The 26,156-nt window shown below is 38.6% G+C and overlaps 1 protein-coding gene across 2 annotated transcripts in view; it reads right to left on the bottom strand.

Moving 5' to 3' along the window:
- Positions 1-1,292: 1,292 nt before the first annotated feature.
- The window catches only part of NDUFS4 (NADH:ubiquinone oxidoreductase subunit S4), a 500,675-nt gene continuing 475,811 nt past the window's right edge, over positions 1,293-26,156 (bottom strand). Inside the window, exon 5 of one of the 2 annotated variants that reach the window (XM_078675068.1) lies at positions 1,293-1,511. In XM_078675068.1, coding sequence (XP_078531194.1) covers positions 1,408-1,511 — 104 coding nt within the window. In that variant the 3' untranslated portion in view covers positions 1,293-1,407. Of the gene's footprint in view, positions 1,512-21,797; positions 21,835-26,156 lie in introns of those variants that run through there. The other variant, XM_078675069.1, reaches the window with a different exon arrangement.

Raw genomic sequence — 26,156 nt, 5'->3', positions numbered from 1 at the left:
TCCGTCAGGAATGCAACGTCTGGGGAGGATGAGTCGAGAAGGTTCCGGAGTTCGACGGCGTGTTGATTAGTATGCATCTGAGGTGGTTGTGGTCTGCCCTGGTGGGAGGATCAGAACGTGCAGGTCTTAGCTGGCTGGTGAAGCTGCAGGTTCGGCAGGTGAAAGGTCCGTGGTTAAGCTTCGGGGTGGCCTGGAAGCAGTTGTTAGTTCGGCCGGGGTTGAGTGCGTGGAGGAATTTGGCATCGTAGCGGTGTCGGGTGTTGTGGCTCTCGCGGGGGCCAGGGGTTTTGGCGCTGGGCGCAGTCTAGGCACGGATGGGCACAGACGGGCTTGCCTTCGGCGCGCCCAAGGCGTGACCACGCAGTGGCCATCATAAGAAGGGGAAGTGGGAGGGAGGAGCAGCTGGGAGGCGGAAGCGGGGATCGAATGGGCGAACGAGGGGGCGGGGCCGCAGGTGCAGGAAGGGGAAGTGGCAAGATGCCAAAATCGAATCAGGGAGAGCTCCAGAGGAAGCAGTGAGAAAGTAGAGAAAATACAGTGAAAGTAGGATAGTGATAGAGTAATAGGGTTAAAAAGCAAAGAAATACAGCAAAAGAAATACAGCAGGTGAAAAAAGTGAGAAAGCGGCAGAAGGGGCGGATCGGAGGCAGAGGGCTGGCGCGAACTCACGGCAGCAGCAGGGGCGAAAAACGGGTGCACTCAGATGGAGCTGTGCGGCGAGGGGAGCGACCTGCCTGTAACCAGGGTCAAGGGTCGTGGGCGTGGTATAAATGATATATTTGGTATTGATCAATTGCTCTTGAACTCATCTTCAGAAAACTAGGTAGCACCTTTAAGGAGTGTCCAGAAAGGCTTAGCAATCATTCATTGTTTAAGACTGAATCGTATTCCTTGGATCAGGTCCAGTTTGGTATTAAGCAAGACCACACAAAAGAAACATGTTCCCATTCACACTTTCTGTAAACGGTTATATGAGACAACAGGTGCTTAAAGACAGTTATGCAACACAAAAAACTGAAATGCTAAGCAGTCAGTATTTGCTTATATTGCCTTTAAATATGATTTTAACACCACAAATAGGATTGTCAAACTGAATAAGATATGGAATTACTGTCAGGCAATGCCACAATCTTTCATCTTACATATGATTTCACACATTCCTTTTACTGGATTCTAATCCCAGCAATTTCCTAGAGGAATGAACACCCCAAATCTCCTCTATATATAGCTAAAGCTGTCCGAGGTTCAATCCACAACTTCAAAAACATTTTAAATAGACATCACAAGATGCATTTGTAGTTTAAAGGTCATATTTATTAGGAGATTAAGAGTTGTATTATACAGGGTCTATAAATACGGCACAGCTGACTTTATTCACAGTCAGACATACATATAGCCTCTGCCAATTTATTTTGTGGACACCCTCGTTCTTTTGTTCCATGAAAAGTTTGCTCCATAAGACTTCGATTTTGGTTTCAGAGTCCTCCTCTCTTCAACTTCGTACCTCCAGCCTGAAAAATCACACAAAGCGAAACAAGAAAAATAAATTAAAACATAAGATAAAAGTACTATGTTGCATTGTAAAATAGTTCCAAACATGGCAAAAAGTATCTGCAGTCACACAAATATTCATTACTGTTGCTTTAGAACCACGGACAAAGTGAATTAATAAGGAAAATATTCACAGACAAACAGGAAGAACCTCACTCGAAATATGCATAGAAAACACTGAACAAAAACTCAGAGGACCTAATAAGATATAATATTTATATCAATGTGCTGATGACAAAGGCACATTCCCCCTAAACAATTCATGAATATCTAGCATGGAGTGCATCGATTCCATGTGGCAATCATCTACAAAAATGCCATTATCATCATTTGTACTTTTGTGTAAGAGGCATATTAGGAGCATTACATCAGGATGGAACCAGAGCGGTTGCTGAGTGGTTGAATGAGAACTAATGGCCCTGGGAGGAGGACCATTCTGTGTAGAGCAAGAAGAGGAGAAAGGATGGTAGGATCAAAGCAGAGAGAATCAATAATGAGAGAACAGACTTCGTGACAATTATCGAACAGATTAGGTGACATGATAAAATAATGCCTTCATTTAAATGTTTCCTCTAATCAACACCTACTGAAAAACTACAATGGGCGCGGTTTTTAAAGTGGATGATTTATTCTCTCTTAAACAGTGGTTTCTCAAATTATAGACGATTAGGTTCTTGTATGGGGCTTGTTTAGCACTGTTTTCGTTTAGAATCTCTCTGGTATTTGTACTTTTTCACAATCAATATGCATAAACGCAAACAATTGTAGACGTGCAGCTTTCTAATACAATCAGCCTAGTGCAAACTCCTACCACCCACATAACGAGAACTCAAACTTCACCATATAGGCAAACTTTCACAGCTGTGGTCTAGCAGGCCAATGGTAAGGAGCCCACGTTGTACATCTAAAAAGTATTCATTAATCCATTACACGTGGTAGCCACGCTGGGTCTTTTGTAAGCTATACATGATGTTGTTCCTGCTTGTTTTTATTGAGAAGAATATTAATCCAAGTTATATACTCTTATAAATGCTCTTTAGCACCAATTTATGTTTCTTGATGCTTAGAAGCAGCTGGTAGTTAGCTACACATTTCTATAAAAGAACAGATCTTAGCCTTCCAGCAAATTACAGACCCACTGCACCATACTATTTTTGGTTAAAATAATGGAGAAAAGGGTAGTTGGCAAATTTAGAAATCCATAGAAAGAAAGAAAATTCCCTCCTCTTTGAAAACCAATCAAGATTCCATCCACTTAGGGGGAATGGATACTGCTGTACTAGATAGCATGTTTAGTTGCTGAAACTACTTGATGAGGGGTGATATGCTGTCATGGTCCTCTTTGATTATTTTTGGCTTCCTTTGATACTGTGAGCTTCGGGCTGCTGTTTAACCCCTTGGCTGCGGGGCCGATTCCCTCGCTGTGCTGGGGGGGGGGGGGGAGGGGCGCGCACAGCGCCCCGATGCTCATGACGAGCTCAGCTCGTCATGAGCCACGTTTCTCGTGTGCTCATGACGAGTTGAGCTCGTCATGACTACGTCCGTTCCTTAGAACACCCAGCACAGCAGGGGAATTAGCCCCGCACCTGAGCGTTCCAACAGTCATGACGAGCTCAGCTCGTCATGAGCACACGAGAACCGTGGCTCATGACGAGCTGTGCTCGTCATGAGCGTCGGAGGGGTTAACTGGATGGATAAAGGATGGGACATGTGAGGCAAGCCCTGACCTGGTTGTCCTCATTTCTGTTTAATCATAATGCCCAGGGTCCAGATGGAGGCTCTTTGACTCCCTCGCACACTGCGGCGTTCCCCAGGGTGTAATCAGCTCATGCCTACTGTTTAAATCATCCATTCTCACACTACCACAGATTATTGCAGTACATGGTACCAGATATACGCTGAGGATACACAAAATGTTGGATCTGCTGAGGCAATCCAATAATACGGTTTCTATCAGGCTATGAATAGTGAAACACTAAAAATACAAATACCGACATTTCTCCACTGCAGTATTTATTGACAATGCACCAAGCCCCTTTGTAAATGCGCCCTTAAAATAACCTTTCAATGCATTGGTTTTCCAATCAGAATAAAAAGGATAAGACACAAACTCAAGAGGCAGTGAGGACTACTCTTTATGGAGAGAGATGAAACCGCTCTAAACATACACAATTCATTTAGGACTAGCTGCAGACACACAGAGCACTGCCAGCCTCTTATCTCTAATCTTTCTCCAGCAAATCAAACTCCATCTCTGGGGCTGGTCATGTATAGGAGGCATAAGACAAACGACTTGCCTCTTGGATCAGTCATAAAATGTGCATCAAGGCAGATGCAAATTTCGATCCTAACTTCCAAGCTTGACAAAGAGAGTGACACTAGGCAATTACTTTTCTCCACTGTGCATCCTTTCCCACGATTGCCACATTTGAGAGCAATTTGAAATTGTTACGGGTGCACACTGTATACCATCCGCTTAAGTATGGCTTGATAGACACTATTGTTACATAAAAAGCTTATATAAAAAGGAGCAAGACAACGGACTTGCCTCGATTTATTAATAAAATTGTCACAGCAGAAAGGGTGTGGTTCACAATTTTAAATAAAGGCCGTTTACAGCAGGGATTATAATCTAAGGTACTAAAGTGAAAAAAACACAAATATGCTTTATGTAAAGGTTCGTACCCCAGCTATAAAGTGTCAGTCCCTGACTTTTGCAGAAGAGCAGAAGGCAAGGTTGAGCCAATAATTATTCTCTTAAGCCTCCATGGCTCTGCCTTTTCAGACAGGATGCAACAAAGAAGGGGCTGCCTCACTGTTGCTGCCCTATTGGAGCTAGCTTGTTAACATGCTTTCATATTAGGTGTATAGTTCAGTCAGCTGTGAGCGTGGTTTGGCAGCATGTGCGTGGTCTGTTTCATAGTGTAGGCTACGATCACAATGACTCGTCTTCAGAAACAATTACGCATATTGACAACCTCGCCAATAACCTTCTGCGGGCCATACTCCATCATCCCTACTCCATCATCCCTCCCCCATCATCCCTCCCCCTACTGAGGTTGGTGGACAAAGGCTAAAAAGCAAGGGTTGTTTCACAAGATTTTATGTGTGAAACAAGTACTTTTTTTAAGTAGAGTAGGCCCTTTGTAAAATGTTAACAGACAGCTGACAAGGGCTACATATCATGCATAACCCCCTCCAGCCAAATTTGGCATTTTAGTCAACAGCACCTTGCATGCTGGGGCTTTGATCCCATAATGAAGCCCCACAATGCAACACGCTGTTGGCTCAAAACAAATAGGTGATAGTATCCTATGTAATAGTGCCTAAGCACAGAATTGTGAAATGGAAAATACAATGTTGTTCCTGGCTTTCTGGCTTTTTTTACTTGAAGGCAATAATGAGTTAAACAAGATTGCTTTTCAGATACAAAACACGTTATCTCCTATCAATGGGATAACATTAACCTCATTGGAATACCAGCTTGCCAAAAATACCTATTTACTAGAAGAATGCCAGCATCAGCAAGTTAGAGTGTCTAGAGACATAGAAAAGAAAATGATTGACTTCACCCCTCTTCTCCAGACAATACTCGCGGGCGGACAGAGGGAGTCAGGGGGAAAGATATTTGCATGATTTAGGTGTTGGCGCTTGCACAACACCACTGTGAATTTGATGCACCCTACCTCCACCAAGTGCAGCACATGCTGCAGGTGATGCTCCCTTGAGGGCCGCCAGTGGCCAAGAACTTGCCGATCAGTCTTACACGCTCCATTAAGTTACTTTCAGCACAGTAAGGACTTTACGCACAAGGCCAGTAGACTCAGCTCACATTTTGCTGGGCCATGCAGTGGAGAGTACCCTTGCAGTTCAGCATGGTATAAGGAATCTATCAAAATATACAACATGCATTTCAGAATACTTTTTCAGTGCATAATCTTTTTCGTGCAACAGCAGCAGGAAAGGGGAGGGGGGGGGGGGTTCTCCATCTCAGCAATGGGAGTTCGGTATTTGTGGGCTATCTTTCGGGAAAATGCACTTAGACCCGGTCAGTACCGCCCTCTGCTTGTTGGTTTAAAACATGCGTACTGACAACCTTCTCTCGCCTTAGCATATTCATATTAAAGTCGGAACCAAAAAGAACCAATTAAAAAATATATTTTGTGTTTCCCCGTCCCATTTTACTTGCAGAGTTCTGCTTTTTACTCCCGATATTTTTGCTATTCAGAATTAGTTACCACAAAATATTTGTATTCTAAAGTAATTTAACCGAAATTAAAACGTCGCAAAAAATATCAATCTGTCTTTGTGTTGGGTGAAACTTTTGTACCTAAAAAGCAAGAGCAGGAACAGAAAAACAAACAGATTTTGTGAATTGAAATTGAATGTTATTTCCTAGCCCGAAGACACATCATTGTATAAATCTGAGCAGGTGAATAGATTAAACATGAATGTATAAGGAAGACCGCCACAATATTTAAAAGTATCTCATTATTATTATTTTATTTAGTATCCTTCTGGTAAACTTAACTATAATTGTGGCAGAGATTCTTTATGAAGAACCTGACAAACTTTACATGGCACAATGAATCTAAGATAACAAATGCAGGCATACCAGTCTTCGTTAACAGTGAAGACAATGTATCAATTATATTGAACAAGGATTCGCAAAGGTAATTGGCACTTTGACAATAGTTTGTTAGTTGTCAGTATTCTTTTTTTTCAAATGCAGCACACGCATTAGTAACGCCAAAAGCAGCTGTTGGCCATCTGGGCCTGCAATTTTTCAGGTGGGCAATCATATAAATAGCACTCTAACAAGTCTGCACATTATTTTCTATATTTCCAATATGGCCTCCCACGCTGTGCCAAGACGAAATTTGTCAGACATCTTGGAAGTATAGAATGCACATTTCCAAGATATCCTGCTGCAGCAGCACGTTTCAACTATATGCAACGTTGGCAATACTAATGCAGCTGTACAGGCACTACAAAGCCAACAGTGGCACTGGCAAATGGCAGGTCAGAAAGAGGGAGGTGGGGAGTGGAGCAAGAGAGAAACTTAGCAGGACACTGTGATGGAGACAATAATATTGAGGCAGTGGGGGTGGGAGAAGGATTAACAGAGGTAAAAGTCGTGAATCATTGAGGTGGTGGGAGACAGAAAAAGAGAGGAGGTGGGGAGATGAAAAGAAAAGGCATGAGAGAGGAGTAGAACATGCACATGGCACAGAAAAAAGGCAAAAGAAAACCATTTAACTAATGTCAGCAGTGTAAGGATACACTCAATCAACCACAAAGAAGGGTGAAGCCTAAAAGCTGCAGGGGTGAGCCAAATGGAGAAATAGTGAAGAAAGCCATTGATTCAGGAGCAAGAAAGTGATTGGGATAAGAAAACATCAAAACGTGAGAAAGCCCAGACCCAAAGCCCTCTCTAAGTATATGTTTGAGTAATGGTTCCAGTGCTGTCTGCAATAAACAGCTAAAGCTGCATGTAGCAAGACCACAAAACTATCAGATTGGTAAAATGCAGATCCAAATGGTTTTAAAGAGTTGTAGGACGGAACCACGCATGCAATTATATTGCATGTCTTAACAACGCGGTCTTTACTACGACCATGTCTTTACCACGCAAGCATTTACAAAGAATTTTGTTGTAAAGGCATGATTGGAAAAGGCATGCATGGTAAAGAATACACCCCAGCACTGATGGAGCGAGATAGAAAACAAAATTTTGTTTAAACTCGCAAAGTCACATTTCCATAACATGAATAAAATTATTAATGATTTGTGATATGTCGTGCTAATACAACCTAGATTAAACTTTACACGTGGGGGGACTAACATGTGTGCTCATAAACGTGCATAAATGTTGCATCTTTTTGTTCGTGCAAAATAATAAAATAATTTATTGTTTTCGTTTTTGTCATTACTAACTGCTGCATATTTAAAATAAGCATGTGCTTGTTTTGCTTTTCCTTGTCTGTGTAATGTCATTTCTACTATTCTAGGTGCATATGGGTCTCATTGAAAACCGGAGACTGGTAAATATAAACGCTGCTTTATTTGTTTGCAATGGCTAGGTAACATTTGGATTAATCGGGTGGGTTAATTATTTAGTAAACCATGGGGTGGATACAGAATATACTTTATTTCTTACATTAATACTTTTCTTGTGTTTGTTTTATACTAGAAATCATAAGTTGCCTGCTTTTGAGGCCTAGCTATTTGAGCCGCAAAATGAGAGTTGAACTATAATTCTGCAGAAAGTCACGAGACGCCCATTCTGAATTAAAACGTTTATTGAAGATGCATTCACAAAGCAAAAACTGATGAGCTGACATCATTCTGTCGGACATGGCCAAGGTCGAAAGTGAACTTTTTGTCAGTCCTTAACTTGGCATCCGCGGAAGTTGCACCGTAAGACTATGGAAGCTGCGAGGATGACTTAAAACAAAGTTGCAATCGCAGGAAGCCTCTGGCTTCACGTGGAAGAGACAATGGTCTTTGTAAGACATGATTTTGTGGAACTTTTTAAGAATCGGGTGACATGTCACTTGTCACTCTCAGCCAATGGGACGTCGAGTATTTCTGAAAACTTTCCTTTGCTAGTTTAGTTAGCGTAGAAAGGTATAAAAAGTCATGCCCTTAGGGTTGGGCTGGCTGCTGCTTTCTGACTTTCCGATGAGGGTGATGTGCTGCTGGACTTTGCGTGGAGCACGTAAGAATCCTCAAAGATCTTTACTTTAATTTCTGTCTATTTAGCTCAGTTAGGAAAATATGTTTTAGAAATGCTAAACTTTATATAATTCTTTGAAGTTAATTCAATTGCTTAAATTGTATTTTTCTTATTTCTTACCATCATGCTTGCTTTATTGCAAATAAATTTCATTTATAAGACTTACAACATATATACCATAATTTAGAAAATAAAATCTTACTTTTAACAAACAAGCTGGTCTTGGTTATTTAGAAGTATAGGTTACCATTAGCTAGATCACGTCGCCTATGGTGGTCGTTTAAATGATTGGGTTTTATTCTAATGACAATATTCTTTCTGCAAATGTATAAATATGTATATAGTGTGTAGATAATGTGTATATAGATTTATTCTGACCACCTGATTCAGTAGGCCCAAAATATATCAGGTTCATAAATGGGTCCATATTTAGTATAGAATTTTGTTTATAGGTTATGAAGTTGGGTAGCGTAGTTTATGATATATTTTCTATAGCCCGCTGGATCAATTATCTGGTAGCAGAAATTGATGGTTGCTAAGCGGTAACCAAGGTAACATGTTGGTTGCTAAGGATTGCGTCATGGTATGAAAATAGGATCAATGTTTTAACACTCGTTAAGTTCGTTTTTCGTGCCTATCTGTAAGCTATACCGGTATAGATTGTGTGGCGAGAAATTAGTCACGCAAGCCATCTGTTCGTTTGTAGTGATATCGCCGAGTATCACAAGAGGTATCGCCGTGTACCATAGTGTTGTCGCCGAGCAGCACAGTTTTAGGGCTAGGTCTGATTCTTGTATAGTGAGGATTTTCTAAGAAATCAAAGCAGCATGAGAATAGGGACAAAGCGCCTTCCATAAAACTCACTGTGATGAGAGTATTAGTTATATCCGAGCTTGAATGAAGGGTAAAATTAGCGTCGGTGCATGATTATCTATAAACAGGTTAGAGTCCTGTACGGGTACATGTTTCATATCTATAAACAGGTGAGAGCCCTGTACGGATAACGTCGTTATTTTGCTAACGGTGCATGATTTCTATAAACAGGTGAGAGTCCTGTACGGATTTCGTGTGTGTTTGAATTTAGGGAATTTTCCGTGTAAAAGTGCGAGTTTGAATTGTATTTTATGTTCAAGTGGAACTCTTAGAACTTTCACTTCGCGGTGGGTTCAGAGCAAAGCGAGTTCATAATTATACGTGTTAGAAGGGTGGGGTAAGGTTACTCTACTGACAATTGAATATTATCCTTAGTGTGAATAGCGCCGTCTATTCCGAAGTGTGGATACTTGAATGTATGTAAACTATCCTAATTAGTGAAACGAACAGATGTTGTCTTTATAAGTCATTGTTAAGAATTAATTTACACTGAAAAGTGTTCTTAAAATGGCGCTGTGAAAAGATTTTGTGAAGGAGGGGTAAGCGCCAGGAGTGAGAAGCGAGAAACCGCAGCTGCTGTGTACGTCACAGAGCCGCGCTGGGATTGGGTGACCTACGTCACAAGCTGTATTCTGATTGGCTCCTGAGTCTCTGACGGCCTGTGAGCTGATTGGTCCTTAGGAAAATCTCCAAAATTATTGGTTGAGCAGGAAACTGACGTAACTCAACTGCCATTGGCTTGTTGGTGTGTTTCGCGCACGGATTGGTTGTTTTGCGGAACAATCCCGGAAATATTTTACGAACGATTTTGTGAATTGAATTTAACTTTTAAAAATGAGTTATCATTTTAAACATGTTGAGAAAAAGACAACATTGTTTCAGAAATTTAAGAATTTATTTTCACCTGACAAGAAAATCGAAACGCGAGGTGGTAAACTACTTCATAAGTATAAAACACCTGCAGCGTACATGGAAGGTGAATACGGATATCATACTGTCTTATGGTTCGACAGTTGGAAACGTTATACTAAAAACGATGGTGTTTTGGCTTGGCCTGATGATGGTTCATTTAATGTAAGAGTTTTAAGAAACTTACGAGAGAAAATGAATGCTCTTGTTCCAAAACCGAGACCAACTCAATTTGAAGCTTTAGTTGAGTGGGAAGATGAGATGTATCAGTTACAAAGAGAAGCTAGTGGAATTAAAAGACCTTCTAAAAGTCCATCATGGAAAAGAGAAACTCATGAAGATAGATTACGAATGTGGAGACAGGGAAACATGAGTGAAGGATTGTATTTAATTCATGAAATGGTAATGGGTTCTCCTACAGGAAAATCTATGGAAAGTGAATCTGAGGATGCAATTATGGAAGAAATATATACAACTACTAGAAATAAACAGCCTAATCAGCCTTTGAGACCTTCTAGATCATGGTCTACTCCGGTGGTTTCTACTGAAACTTCACCGAGTGCACCTCCAATTAATGAAGCTCCTAAACTTTATCCAAATAATTGTGAAATCACTGAAACTCCTAGAAGACCAGAATTTGAGAATGCTCGAAATGAGGGTAGACATTTTTCAATGACTCCAAGAGCAAGGGAACCTCCAAAAGATTATACAAGAGAAACAAGAAATGTTGAGGATGATGATTATAATGAATACTTAAGGTCTAAAGAAGAATTAATTAAAAGAATGACAAAAGGCATGGAAGCTGTCACAGTTCCAGTAACAATAGGTCCTGTTCAGCCTATATTTGATCAAAGAAACACAAACAAAACTGGATTAACTATTCCTTTAAATACAGAAATTCAAAAGCCTGCTGAAAAATTTTATTCAGATTTGACAGAATTAAACACTTCTAGATCGAGAATGCCTGATTTAACCTTTAATGAGGATTTATCTCCAAAAACACCAATGGGTGCTATGTCAGATGTAGGAAGTCCTGAAGTCAGGGTAACTACACCAAAGCTTGATGTGGCCAAATTAAAAGCAAATATAGAAGAATTAATAATTGGAACAATTGGCCCAGATAGTTTAAATTACTATCGGGATGATGAACTATTATTCATTTGCAAAAGTATTCAGTGGAAAACGAAAAATAAATATGATCAATTAGAGGATCTAGCTGCAGAACTTGAAATCGATGTGAGTAAACAAAAGAATTTTGCAAAACATTACAGATTAGATTTCTCAGAAAGCGACATTGAGAGTTTGAACTCAATGGGAAGAATAGTTCACATTAAAGATTTAATTGTCTATATCAAAAAGCTAGGAGAACTGAACAAATGGAGAGTGAAATGGACTAAAAGGAAGGAAGATGAAAGATTAGAAAGAATGTCAAAACAATTTCCAATGAGAGAAGTTGCAGGTGGAGGATATGTTCATGTCCCATGGTCAAGACAAGACATTCTGTTATTTACAAATGATTTTCCTAAATTAAGAGAGAAACCTGTTGAGTGGTACAGGCAAGTCGATAGATTTATCAAAGTGTCAAAAGTTCTGTGGATTGATTTGGATGGATTTTTTGACATTGTTGTTCCATCTGATCTTTGGACAGAATGTAAAATATCTATTAGTTGGCCAAAAACAGAACCTGAGCGAATCAAAGAAACAGGTGCCCCAAATCCACTTGTAATGGATTTTTATGAGAAAGTAATTGTTTGGATGAAAAACAAAATTCCACCCAAAGAAGTTGATTGGGTTAAAATAGAAAGAACAGAGCAGGAAACAAAAGAATCAGTTCATTCTTTTTATGAAAGACTACTGTTAATCTTTAAACAATACAGTGGTTATGAAAAATTAGATGAGAAAGACATGAGTCATTTTATCTATAGATTTGTTTATGGACTAAAGCCTGAAATTGGAGAAATGATCAGAACTAGCATTGTCGGATGGCAAGCACTATCTATAGATGATATTCTGAGAAAAGCAAAATATTGTAGCGATGAATTAGAAGTAAAACAGAAGAAGCTGAAGGAGAAAGCCATGTGGGCACAGGTAAAAGTAGCTGAACAACAGATTGCCAGCATGGGAAATAAGAACACTAATTTTGTTCAAACTGGAAATACGAACCAGATACAAGGAAAGTTTAAAGGTAATAATTTCCAAAAGAAATTTAGCCCAAAGATAGAAGAGCTGAAACAAAGATTACCTTGTTTTAATTGTGGCGAAATTGGACATTGGAGGGACGAGTGTCCTCATCCTCCTAGAAACTTAAAGAATCCCTTATTGAATCCACAGATGCAGAATGGTGTTAACGTGCAGCAACAGCTACAGATGCAACAGGGGTTAAATGAATTTAATATTCAGCGACAATTACAACAACAGCAACAACAACAGGTGAATAATCGACAGGACCAGTTGCCACAACCACCTTTTCCGAATTGTGGGGGAGTTCAAAAATATAATCCAAACGTGGGATTTCAGGGATGTGAACAGGTAATAAAACCACAAAAACAGCAAAAGCAGCAAAGGGTTCAAATGCAAAATGCTTCACAACAGTTTTTATTGACAGAAAGCCAAGACAGTGATTCTGATGATTATTGCTGACGGTGCCCGAGAGAGGAGGAAGAGTGTGTTGTTGGAGCCACTCTTGAGGTTGACCAGTCTGGTCCTTATGTAAACGGGAAAGTTAATGATGTAGACATCACTTTTCTAGTGGACACTGGTGCTACCCGTTCTACTGTTAGATCAGTGGAAATTGAAAACCTACCTCTCTCTGGGGATACCATCCAAGTTGTCGGAGTAAGTAATCAGCAAATTAAAACAGATTTAACTGATCCAGTACCAGTTGAAATTGGAAATTACAGAGACAAACACAGATTTGTGGTTTGTAATAGTAGTCCAGTAAATCTATTAGGTAGAGACATCCTATGTAAAATGAATTGCAGAATATATTGTTCTCCTGAAGGAGTTGAATTACAAACAATGGAGGAAGATGGTTTGTACAGAATGACAATGATGATGATGGAAGCAGAAGAAACAAAATTGTTTCCTGCATTTGAAGAAAAAGATTTACCTGAAGAGCTAAAAGAAACAGTGAAATCTGAAATATGGGATTTTACTGGGAATGAGATGGGTCTGATGAAAAACGTAGATCCTGTTAAAATTGCATTGAAGCAGGGAATAGAATTTCCAAACACTCCACAATATAAAATGAAAACAGAGACAATTGAAGGTATTACACCTGTAATTGAAAAATTAATCAAGCAAGGTGTATTGGAAGAAATGAAGAGTAGCTCTTGTAATTCACCAATTATGGGAGTTAAAAAGGCTAACGGAACATTTAGGATCGTACAAGATTTGAGAAAGGTTAATCAAATTGTTATTCCATGTTGTCCTGTGGTTCCAAATCCAGCAGTAATTCTATTTCAGATTCCATATGATGCTGAATGGTACACAGTCATTGACCTTTGCAATGCATTCTTTACTGTTCCTCTACACCCAGACAGTTATGAAATCTTTGCTTTCAGATTCCAAGGTAAGACCCTTGGATGGACAAGAATCCCTCAGGGCTATACAGAAAGTCCTTCAATCTTTAACGAACTGTTAAAAAGATCTTTAGAAGATTTAGACTTACCAGGTAGGTCTACGCTGGTGCAGTATATTGATGATTTGTTAATAGCTGCAAAGACAAGAGAAAATTGTGTAACAGACACAATAATTCTGTTAAATCGCCTTGCAGAAGAAGGACATAAAGTGTCCCCAGCAAAACTACAGTTTTGCAAACAAGAAGTAAAATATCTTGGTCATAGAATTGCAAAGGGAAAAAGACAAGTAACAATAGAGAGAATAAAAATGATTCAAGCAATGTTACCGCCAAGAACACAAAGACAGGTCAGAATGTTCCTGGGAATGGTAGGTTACTGTCGACAATGGATAAGTGGATTTTCAGTAATTGCGAAACCACTACAAAGACTGACCAAATCAGATGTAAAAGATCCAATTATTCTTAATGATGTTGAGATGGAATCTTTTGAAAACTTGAAAAAGAGCTTATGCCAAGCTCCTGCTTTGGGTATGCCAAATTATGAAAAAGATTTTGAACTGTATTGCAGTGAGAGAGAAGGATGTGCATTATCTGTGTTAATTCAGAGACATGGGAACCTAAAGAAACCTATTGCATATTTCTCTGCAGTTCTTGATCCAATTGCAAAAGCATTACCAGGTTGTTTAAAAGCAGTTGCAGCTACAAGTATCAGTCTTGAACAAAGTGAAGGAATCATTATGGGATTTCCTGTAAAAGTTTTTGTGCCTCATTCAGTTGAAATATTACTGACAAGAGGTAAGACTCAACATTTAACAAGTAGCAGATTGACAAAGTATGAGAAAATCATACTAGGAGCAGATAATGTTTCGATTTCAAGATGTTTGAATCTGAATCCTTCTACATTACTGCCTGATTCAGAAATCGTTAATGACATTGAGACAGAACATGAATGTTTAGATGTCATGGAATTCTGCACTAAACCCAGAAAAGACATCAAAGACAGACCTTTGCCTGAATCGGATTTTGTCTACTTTGTAGATGGCTCATGCTTAAGATCCGAAGGTGGTATCTTGAAAGCTTCATACTCAGTTTGTACAGTCGAAAACATTAAAGAAGCATCATGTCTTGAAGGAGTTCGTTCAGCACAAGTGGCTGAATTGATTGCTTTAATTCGTGCATGTGAAATATCAAAAGATATAAGAGTTACCATCATTACTGATAGTCAGTATGGGTACGGAGTTGTGCATGATTATGGACAACTCTGGTCACAGAGAGGATACCTGACATCAACAGGGTCACCAATTAAAAATGCAGTTTTCATTAGAAGATTGATTGAAGCAATACAATTGCCAAAAGAAATTGCCATAGTCAAGTGTGCAGCGCACACTAGAGGAACTGATTATATTTCCAAAGGAAATGCCTTCGCAGATGAAACAGCAAAGTACTGCGCAAGGAAAAATTATTCTTACAATCGGAATAGAAGTACAGAAACTGATTCAAATTCATTAATGCTAACAACTATTGTAGAAACATGGAATGAGATTAGAGATTTACAAAAAGAAGCAGATGATGAAGAAAAAGACCAGTGGTTAAGATCAGATTGTAGACAACGTGATGAAGATGGAGTGTGGGTTTACAAAGATGGCAGAGTAGTTTTACCAAATTGCATGATTTCTGACATGGCCAGATTATATCATGGTCCTGCACATTTAGGAAGAGATTCTATGGTCAGACTGTTTATAGAAACATGGTTCAATACCAAATTTAGAACCATTGCAGAATCTTTTTGTCAAAGGTGTTTGTCATGCCAACAAATGAATCCAAACAGAAAATCAGTGGTGGGGACAGGAATAATTGGTCGAGAGGGTGGTCCCTTCACCAGGTTACAAATAGATTTCATTGAAATGCCCTTACACAACTGTTTGAAATATGTACTTGTAATTGTATGCTTGTTCTCAAGGTGGGTAGAAGCTTTTCCTACAAGACATTGTGATTCAATTACAGTAGCAAAACTAATGCTCAGAGAAATCATCCCAAGGTACGGTTTTCCAGTTACTATTGAGAGTGATGGAGGAAGTCATTTTGATAATAAACTGTTGAAGTTAATTTGCGAAGCTATGAGTATTGAGCAGAAAATACACTGTGCATACAGACCAGAGGCATCAGGTGTAGTTGAACAAATAAATGGAACTATCAAAAACAGAATTGGGAAAATGTGTCTAGAGACAGGAGTTAAGTGGACTGATGCTCTTCCACTTGTTTTGATGTCAATAAGAAGTACACCAGATAAAAAGACAGGTTTGAGTCCTCATGAAATTTTGATGGGAAGAGTTATGAGGCAAGCTTTTGTACCTGTAGGTAAACTGTTGAGCATAAATGACAGTGCAATTTTGGATTACTGTAAAAGGTTATCTGATATGGTAACTTCTGTGTCTAATCAGGTGGGAACTGAAGCACAATCAAATGACAAAGTTTTGACACATGATCTGAGACCTGGAGACTGGGTCAGAACGAAAGTACATCGGAGGAGGAATTGTCTATCTCCTAGATGGCAGAAACCTAGGCAGGTAATCTTGATCACTACTAATGCTGTAAAGTGCAGAGGATTGAAGCGCTGGATTCATCCAAGTCATACTATTCCAATACCAACTCCTGAGAGTTCTGATGTTGAAAGTGATACCACAGATGACTCTGATTCTGAAGCAGAAGACAGAACAGAAGGTGAAATAATTCCAGATTCTGAAGATCGACAAGAAAGTCGACATCTGGAAACTGTGCCAGTGAATGGAAATCTGACAAGAAAAGACTTAGAAATAATTGAAATAGATTCTGAAGGTGAAGAGAATCTGTTAAAAGGAAAGATAACTGAAGATTCGGTTGTCTATATTGAAGACAAAGAAGCTGAACCAAAAGAAGTTTCAGACCAGGAGAGTATCGAAAGGCAGAGAACAAGCTCTGAAGTAAGGAACAAAAATCCGAAATCTGGGAAGCTAGAGGTAATTGAGGAAGAGGAAGAGAACGAATTACCGAGTACCAGTGATGGAAGACAAAGTGAAGTTCCTGAAGGAGTGAAATTGCCGAATAGAGAAGTTCCTGAGTCAATTGAAATTTCAGACTACGAAACTGAAGAAAGTGACGTGGAAGGTGGAAGTGAAAGCAGAAAGAAAAGGACTTGGAAATCTGAATCAAATAATTCTGAACCAAAGAAAAAGTACGTGAGAAAAGCAGACTACTGGCCTGGTGGAAGATTGAGAGTCAGATTGATTAAAAAGCCAATAGAACAAGTTGAAGAAATCAGTAGTCAAAAGAGTCCTGGAAAAGAGGTTGGAGTTGGAAGGAAAATAGAAGTGATATCAAGAAAAGGGAAGAGAATAATTAGACCAAACCAGAAATACAAGTCTCCTGAGTGGACTTACTTAGTAATTCCACCTGTTATAGACATATATGATAGTAGTAAAGAAGAAAACGAAATCCAAGAAATTAGTGACAATGATTGAAGTACAAATTTATTAAATTGGCATAAGGCTGAAGAAATCCTGTTAGTTGACACAAGGTCGAAGAAAAACTGTCTAGTAGAAGAAAAACTTATGTATGACATAAGGTCGAAGAAATCTTGTTTAGGGTTATAAAAAGAAAAATATTTTAAAAGGGGGGTGTATATAAATTTTAAAATTTATTTTTATTTTTAATTTTATTTTTGAGGCTAAAACTAACCTAAAAATGCCTTACATTAAGGAGAGCACTTCAAAATGCTCTGTTTTTAAAAGATGCTGTAAGATGACTCTGGTGTGTCTGCTCATTTTAGTTCTGCTCTGGTTGGTACTAGCTGTGATTATACCTTTAGAAATGAATAGAGAATTACACAAAGTTAACATAACAAGCAAAGCTCTGGTTAGCCAAACTAAACATAGTGCATCTGCAAAAGTAATTGATCATCAGCCTAACATTCATCAAGATAAATCAATAGGTGATTTTTCAAGCAATACTTTCACAAAGCTTTTGAGTGAATATGTAAAGGTAATGGATGCAAAGGATTGTTATGTATGCGTTAAGTTACCCGCTTCTGTTTCTGAGGGAGTAACATATAATATGCTTCCTCTCACTTATGCTGTTACATGTAGTGTATTAACTAGTTTATTTTATCAAACTGGTCGTTTAGAATATTACTATTCAAATTATGATGAGATTTTTGCTAATGTTAAAATTGATAATGCTTTAAATAAGCATAAGAAAGCTAAACAATTAAGAGAATATTTCCTTGTTACTAACGAACTCACTTATGAGTATGCTTACAAGAATAATCTAACATGTAAATTAAGTGCTGAAGGGAAGAAATTTCTGAATATGGTTGAGGAGAGAAGAGCAATTTATAAGAGAAATGAATTAGTCAAGCAGACTAAGTCATCATTCTGGCAAAAAGAGGATGAGAAACTAAATGGCAAAATGCTTGAAAATATTGCAATTCACATAGACAAACCTGTTAGTGGAAAGCTTTGCATTAGAAGAGATAACACACTTTTTGATAATTATTTTGTAGGTGCAAGCAACTGTGAAGATACTTATCAGATTATGGGAGGTTGGGGATTTAAAGGTGGAAAAGATCCTATCTTTCCTGGAATTTATTTTGTTTGTGGTGACAAAGCCTACTACAACCTTCCAGACCATTGGTATGGAACTTGTTATGTGGGAATTGTTTTTCCTAAAGTGTTTCATGTTGACAGAGATTCAGAAGGATTATTTAAAATTCATAATTATGTAAATAGAGCTAAAAGAGAAACTTTTACCGAAGTTCTGGGAGATATTTTTCAAGCTGTAATACCTTTTGTTGGTATAACCCTAAATGCAGGGAGAATCAGAAAATTGTCCACTATAGTTGATAGATTATCAACTGACACTGCTGATGGGTTTCAATTAGTGAATGTTGAAGTTATTGCAATTAGATCCATGGTAATTCAAGACCGTCTTGCTTTAGACATACTCCTAGCAAAAGAGGGAGGAGTCTGTGGCATTTTACATGTCCAACATTGCTGTACATATATACCGGATGAAAGTAAAAATATTGAAATGTATATTAAGAATATTACACAAATGCATTCTGAAATAATTCCTTTAGAAGAAGAAGATTTTACTGGGAAACTTTCAAATAGGTTTCAAGCAATTAAAAACTGGTTTCATAATATCGGAAGTTCAATTCTTGGCAAGATTCTGGCACCTTTGATTATAATTATATTCATTTTTATTTTGACTAAAGTAGGTTGTTTGTTGCATAAAAGAAAGAAGCATATGAGAGAAAAGAAGAGAATCTATAAACTCAGAAAAGAAGAGGAAAGGGAGATTGAGTTGCAGGAGTTACATAGAGAGCGTCATGTTAATTGCAAAGATTATGCTGAAACAGACTTTTAGGTTTACTAATACAAATGAATTTGAATCGATTTCTTAAAATTTTAATTTACCAAAAATTTGGAGTGCTGGTGTGGTGATTTGTTAATCACCAGATGAGGGAGTTGATGGAGCGAGATAGAAAACAAAATTTTGTTTAAACTCGCAAAGTCACATTTCCATAACATGAATAAAATTATTAATGATTTGTGATATGTCGTGCTAATACAACCTAGATTAAACTTTACACGTGGGGGGACTAACATGTGTGCTCATAAACGTGCATAAATGTTGCATCTTTTTGTTCGTGCAAAATAATAAAATAATTTATTGTTTTCGTTTTTGTCATTACTAACTGCTGCATATTTAAAATAAGCATGTGCTTGTTTTGCTTTTCCTTGTCTGTGTAATGTCATTTCTACTATTCTAGGTGCATATGGGTCTCATTGAAAACCGGAGACTGGTAAATATAAACGCTGCTTTATTTGTTTGCAATGGCTAGGTAACATTTGGATTAATCGGGTGGGTTAATTATTTAGTAAACCATGGGGTGGATACAGAATATACTTTATTTCTTACATTAATACTTTTCTTGTGTTTGTTTTATACTAGAAATCATAAGTTGCCTGCTTTTGAGGCCTAGCTATTTGAGCCGCAAAATGAGAGTTGAACTATAATTCTGCAGAAAGTCACGAGACGCCCATTCTGAATTAAAACGTTTATTGAAGATGCATTCACAAAGCAAAAACTGATGAGCTGACATCATTCTGTCGGACATGGCCAAGGTCGAAAGTGAACTTTTTGTCAGTCCTTAACTTGGCATCCGCGGAAGTTGCACCGTAAGACTATGGAAGCTGCGAGGATGACTTAAAACAAAGTTGCAATCGCAGGAAGCCTCTGGCTTCACGTGGAAGAGACAATGGTCTTTGTAAGACATGATTTTGTGGAACTTTTTAAGAATCGGGTGACATGTCACTTGTCACTCTCAGCCAATGGGACGTCGAGTATTTCTGAAAACTTTCCTTTGCTAGTTTAGTTAGCGTAGAAAGGTATAAAAAGTCATGCCCTTAGGGTTGGGCTGGCTGCTGCTTTCTGACTTTCCGATGAGGGTGATGTGCTGCTGGACTTTGCGTGGAGCACGTAAGAATCCTCAAAGATCTTTACTTTAATTTCTGTCTATTTAGCTCAGTTAGGAAAATATGTTTTAGAAATGCTAAACTTTATATAATTCTTTGAAGTTAATTCAATTGCTTAAATTGTATTTTTCTTATTTCTTACCATCATGCTTGCTTTATTGCAAATAAATTTCATTTATAAGACTTACAACATATATACCATAATTTAGAAAATAAAATCTTACTTTTAACAAACAAGCTGGTCTTGGTTATTTAGAAGTATAGGTTACCATTAGCTAGATCACGTCGCCTATGGTGGTCGTTTAAATGATTGGGTTTTATTCTAATGACAATATTCTTTCTGCAAATGTATAAATATGTATATAGTGTGTAGATAATGTGTATATAGATTTATTCTGACCACCTGATTCAGTAGGCCCAAAATATATCAGGTTCATAAATGGGTCCATATTTAGTATAGAATTTTGTTTATAGGTTATGAAGTTGGGTAGCGTAGTTTATGATATATTTTCTATAGCCCGCTGGATCAGCACCCTGCCCTGAACCCTAAATCCCAGCCCCCAGCCCTGCAAAGTACCCTGTCCCAGCCTTAAAAACCAACCTGGCCCCAGTCCTAAAAACAACCCGACCCTAGCCCTAAAACATGCCCTAAAACCAAAAAAAACACAAACCCCCCACCCCCCAAAAAACCAATCCTTTGTAAGGCATGAATCAAATTGTTCAACAGCTGTGGCAATGTATGTGTAACTGTTCTTAAGTGGGGCCCTTACACACACAGTTTTCCTTTTTAACTGGTTTTCATTTGTAGTCCATGTTTCTCATGATGATTTGAATAGTACCACTGCGCAGAATAACAAGTGATGTAGGAAACACACATTAAATATTAAACCTAGAAACAGGCATTTTATTTAAAGACTAACCCTACTTTTGAACTGTTATTCAAGTTTTACTTCTACATTAGAACTCAGGGTTTATCCCCAGTGTATAAATAAGTATTAAAAGTCAACCTAAGCATAATTAAACATAACCCTTACATTTCTAAAACGCTACAGCTAACCTGAATGCATGCATTTTTCACTATTTAAATTTTTAAGTATATAAAACTTTTTGTCTCAAACTTTTTAATTCTATTTTGTTACAGCAAATCTGAAGTAGAAGGCACATTGATTGACCTAAGCATACAACAGAAAAGGAGAAGACTGGCCAAAATAATAGCGAGACTGAGGAGCTAGAAAAACAATGAGTATAGTGTAAAGCAATGTGAATTCAGCTCCACCATGCTGAGAAAAATCCCATCAGCCCACCTCACTGGCGGAGCATCGTCATCTGGGACTGAGATAAGTGAATCCAGTGAAGCTCACCCCTAATAGGGGGAACTAGCTCTCACTGTATTCAAGGGACGACTGGTCTGCCCAAGTATAATCTTAGCAGAGTGGTGCTGAATGAAAGTGTTGTGCAGTGCATAACTGAGTGAAGATTAAAAGTGACTACCGGTAAACACAACCATATTTTATTAAGTGTTAACCAGGTGCCAAGATTAAAAAGGTGAAAGACTGATAGTTTGAAAAAATAATTATCTCAAGGCAATAGGATCAGGGTCGACATGTTTCAGCTATAAAGGTGTTTCTCACCTGGCTTTCGTCAGGACCTAGTGTGTAACAGCGTTACTGCAATAATGAAGTAAAAAAGTTTGCATAGATGAATTATAAATCATAAGTCAATGTTACAATACACCCTACCAAGACCTGGTGGACAATTCTCTGTCTTAGTATCCAGTGGATGTAGGGTGCTCATCCATTCCTGTAACAACAATGGTTATGCACTGCACAACACTGAATGAATCCCCTCTGGCCCTCTTTTGTATTGATGTTTATTAACTTTGATTGACCTGCCTGAAGTACATGTATTTGAGTGACTATAGATAAACAACAACTCTATATTACACCAACACAGCACAAAGATGCCATACACTTAGTTGGCTGTCAACTAGCTTACAACACTAATACCCTATGCTACATTGAGCTGAGGGCCTGGTGGTAGGCAGCCATCTTGTCACTGAGCTTTAAATGTTTTTTCAAAAAACTTTCAATAACCTGAGGAGCTCAAATTAATAAAGAAAAGAAGCCAACATTCATGGACTTAAAAATCCTCAAGCAAAAATATATGGGGTTTTGAAAGCTCAAATGGTCTTACAAACATTCGTTGTTCAACCTGAATCGTCCTAGGAGACCTGCAAATAAATATTGGTGAACCAATTTCAGGGACATTCACCAATCAATAGTCACAACTTTGGTATAAGTAAAGATAGATGGAAAGAGCGATGACAGGACTGAAATTAAAACATTACCTTATACTCGTACTGAAACGATTTTATGTGCTGACTGTATAAAGCAGTGTGGTGAATTCGCCATAAATGTGAAATCTGTAATAAATGTAGTATTTGTTTGATGCAGAGGGTCAATTTTAGATGAGTGCAATAGCTGAAGGTGTTAAAATCTGTTTGTAAGGGTTATGCTGTTAAAAATACTTTATCAATGTATATATATATATATATATATATAGACTGGAAAATAAATTAAACCTACCATGAAATGGCTTCTTGTACGCATACATTTAAAGACGTTAAAAGCTTTAAAAGATAGATGCAGTTCATTACTGTAACGGAAGCAATGGGAGTCTTTGATCCGGTCCACACAAAGTCGGAAAATGTCCAATGCTACAGTATTCCACCTATCTCTTTTCCGAAATATTCATTGGCAAAATGTTCCACATTAACATGACGAAAAAGTTACTTACCTATAACAATCTGATCGCCGCTCGTAGTGTTGTATATTCACATACTTTGTATACTCCTGACATCTAGTATTGGGCTAGGAACATCACAAGTTGTTTTTCTTTAAATAAGTAGTTTCAGGTTCACTTATTATATTTTCCCTTGAAGCCCACAATGCACCGGGTCACACATTCCACCTCAGAGTGTGTTTTTCGCTTATGGGTAGGTGAAAGAACTAAGATTTATAATGCCTGTGAACTGGAGTAAAGAAAAATTGGAAATAGTATGGCATGCATCACATAATGTTAGCTAGCATCTGCATGTGATTCTACAGCACTGCAAGCTGCAAATCGATTGTTATAGGCAAGTAACTTTTTTCCATTTGCAGCATATATATTTGTATATGCTAAAGGCAGTCTCTCTCCCCTAAAACGCTGGGCTTGCAAGCGCATACAATAACAAAAAAACAATTTGTCTAATTTATTTTTCTTGATCACCATGAATTTTCAACAATAATGTTTAGAAAATATAGTGGATAATACACCAAGTTGCAGCTTTGCAGATATCTGCTAAAGGGATAGTGCCTAGAAAGGCCATAGTGGATTCTCCTTTACAAGTAGATTGTGTCTAGGGCACTATGGGTACATTGTGCCTCACTTTAGCACAACAAATGGGGATGCACGTTACAATTCACCAGGCTATGCCAAACTTTGAGATGGAGTTGCCATGGTGGGGTTATGCAAAAGCATCAAACAACTAGTTAGTCTATGTAATAGACTTGGTACGATCAACACAGTAGATAAGAGTTAGTTTAATATGTAATGCCCTTTCCACTACCTACTGCGGGTGTGGGGTAAGAAGGCCTCAAAACAGACTGGTTTAAATAAAATGGGGAAGACACATTTTGTCAAGAAACAACGATGGATGCAAAGAACAATTAGGCCTCTGTGTCCCTGAATGAATGGCTCATCCACTGACAAAGCTTTTAGATTACTTACCTGCATAAGGAATCAATGGTAAATAGGAAAGCCACTTTACAGGACAAAAAGTGCAGAGGACACGAACGAGGCAGCTTAAAACAGGCCCCGTAAGTCTAGGAAGAGCAATGCAAAGGTTCCTTAAGGTTAAGGTCCTTATAGGTGTTACCATAGGGTGATTGACAATAGTATTAAAGACAAATATTCTAAAAACAGTCAATGTTTTCTACCGTGACACTCAAAGGCTGCATGTTCAAACTATTATAACAATGGACTGAATAGTTCAATTTGGTAACATAACATGCCAGAGAAGCAGGTTTCCTAACTTTCCTTAAAATGCATGGGCTCAACTGGAAACGTCAAACACCCAAATTCTAGAATTCGAGGTGCCAAATCGCAAGAATCAATAATTTGGAATCTGTATGCACGAGATTGCCCTTTCTTTGAATGAGCAAGTCTGGGTGCAGCTGCAGTTTGTCCCGAGAGTGAATAGACATATTGAGAAGTAGGAACAATCCCGGCTGCCTCGCTTAATTGTAGTGATAAGTATGGGTCCCATAGGTGCCTGCTACATTTTTCTCATCACACAAGGAATCAATGGGAGCAGCGGAAAAAGTTATGCAAATATTCCTGACGAGGTAACCCATACAGCATTGCCCAGGGACCGAGAGTGAGCTTAACTGGAGACAAAGTTTAGGCATTTTGAGTTCTCATATGTGCCAGCAGGTTTACTGTTGGTGTGACCCACGGCTATAGTAGTGATTGATCACTTATGAGTTGGTCTCCCATTCATGTTTTTGCTGATGGCTTCTGCTGAAGAGATCTGCAAAGTAATTGTTCACTCTTGGGAGATGTTCTTCCAGCAAGAGGATTTGATGGTGTATGGCCCCAATGCTGTGAGATCTGAAAGCCTTTTTACTTGTGGTGAGTACATCCCCCTTTATCTGTATGTAATATGTTACTGTAATTGTGCTAGCACGAACGAGAACCACTTTGCAACAAATGTCAGTACTAAAGAAAAACACAAGAGGCCACCATTTCTAGTAGTTTTAGGATTCTGAAGGAAATGCCATCATTCACTCTGGAGTAGGCTAGGCTTTGTCTAATATTGCATTGAAAGTGACTCCCAGGGACAGAGATTCACTTTGTTATTACATTGATGTTGAACCCAAACTGATGAATTGAAATAAGTTGATGTGTGTGAGCAAGGCATTGTGCCTAACTGCTTGCTTTTACAGGCAGTAGTACAAGTATGAGAACACATGGATGCAACTGCTCCATAGATGTTCTGTCTCAACTATCAGATACTTGGGGAACACCCTTCGGGCTGTTGAGAACCAAAAAGGTAGTACTTTAAATTGGTAATGAACTCCCCTTACCACAAAACTTAGCATCTGGGATTAAGTAGGCTAAATGGAGATTTGGAAGTACGAGTTCTTCTGATTGACGGTTGCCATGCAGTCCCCATGTTGGAAAACAGGAATGAAGTCTTGGAGAGTTGCAATTTTGAAGTGATTGAATGTTATATTGTGGTTTAGCGTTCTGAAGTCGAGTGCAGGTCGCACAGTATTGTCTTCTTTTGGATTTAGAACATACAGTGTCAGTTCATACCTATCAGTTTTTGAAGGCAGGTACTATCTTGATGGCCCCCTTTTGCCGGAGCGCCAGTACTTCTTCCAACAAAATCCTGCAATGCTGTGGAGTCGTATTGTATGGGCCTGATAGTATATTGATAAGGTGGTGCCTAACCTGAGGAACTATCCTTGAGTGATGATGGAAAGGGCCTACTAATCTGATGTGAGGTTATATTCAGCCATTGGCAGTCAGAACCTCAGCCATACCGAGATGTGTTAGATGGTTGGAGGAATGACTGGTTGGTTGAAGGCAGATATGCCCCTGCCCTAGGTACCTTTAGACTGGTAGAGTCAGTCCAAACAGAACATGCTTTTTCGCATTGTCCCTGTTTGAATTGCTGATGATACTTTGAAGACTACTACTATGAATGATGCCTGTTTTTCTTTTTTGGGGGGAGTGGGGTGTGGCGATAGGTGCTTCTTCCAACACGCAATATACTACTTTGGATCCCACAGGTGCTTATGGTTGTCAAAACCCAATTTTGTCCTGCTTGTGCAGTTGCACACCCACAGCTTTTGTGCCCAGATGTGGGTCCCTTGCTCACTTCCCACTGGATTCAAGCTAGCCTGGCTGATGAGGGGTGAAATATGTTTCCGGTCCAGAG

Source organism: Lissotriton helveticus, chromosome 2_1 (genome assembly GCF_964261635.1).
Source record: "Lissotriton helveticus chromosome 2_1, aLisHel1.1, whole genome shotgun sequence".
Taxonomy (NCBI): domain Eukaryota; kingdom Metazoa; phylum Chordata; class Amphibia; order Caudata; family Salamandridae; genus Lissotriton; species Lissotriton helveticus.
The sequence above is the reverse complement of the archived record's forward strand: the minus strand, read 5'-3'. Positions and strand labels throughout refer to the sequence as shown.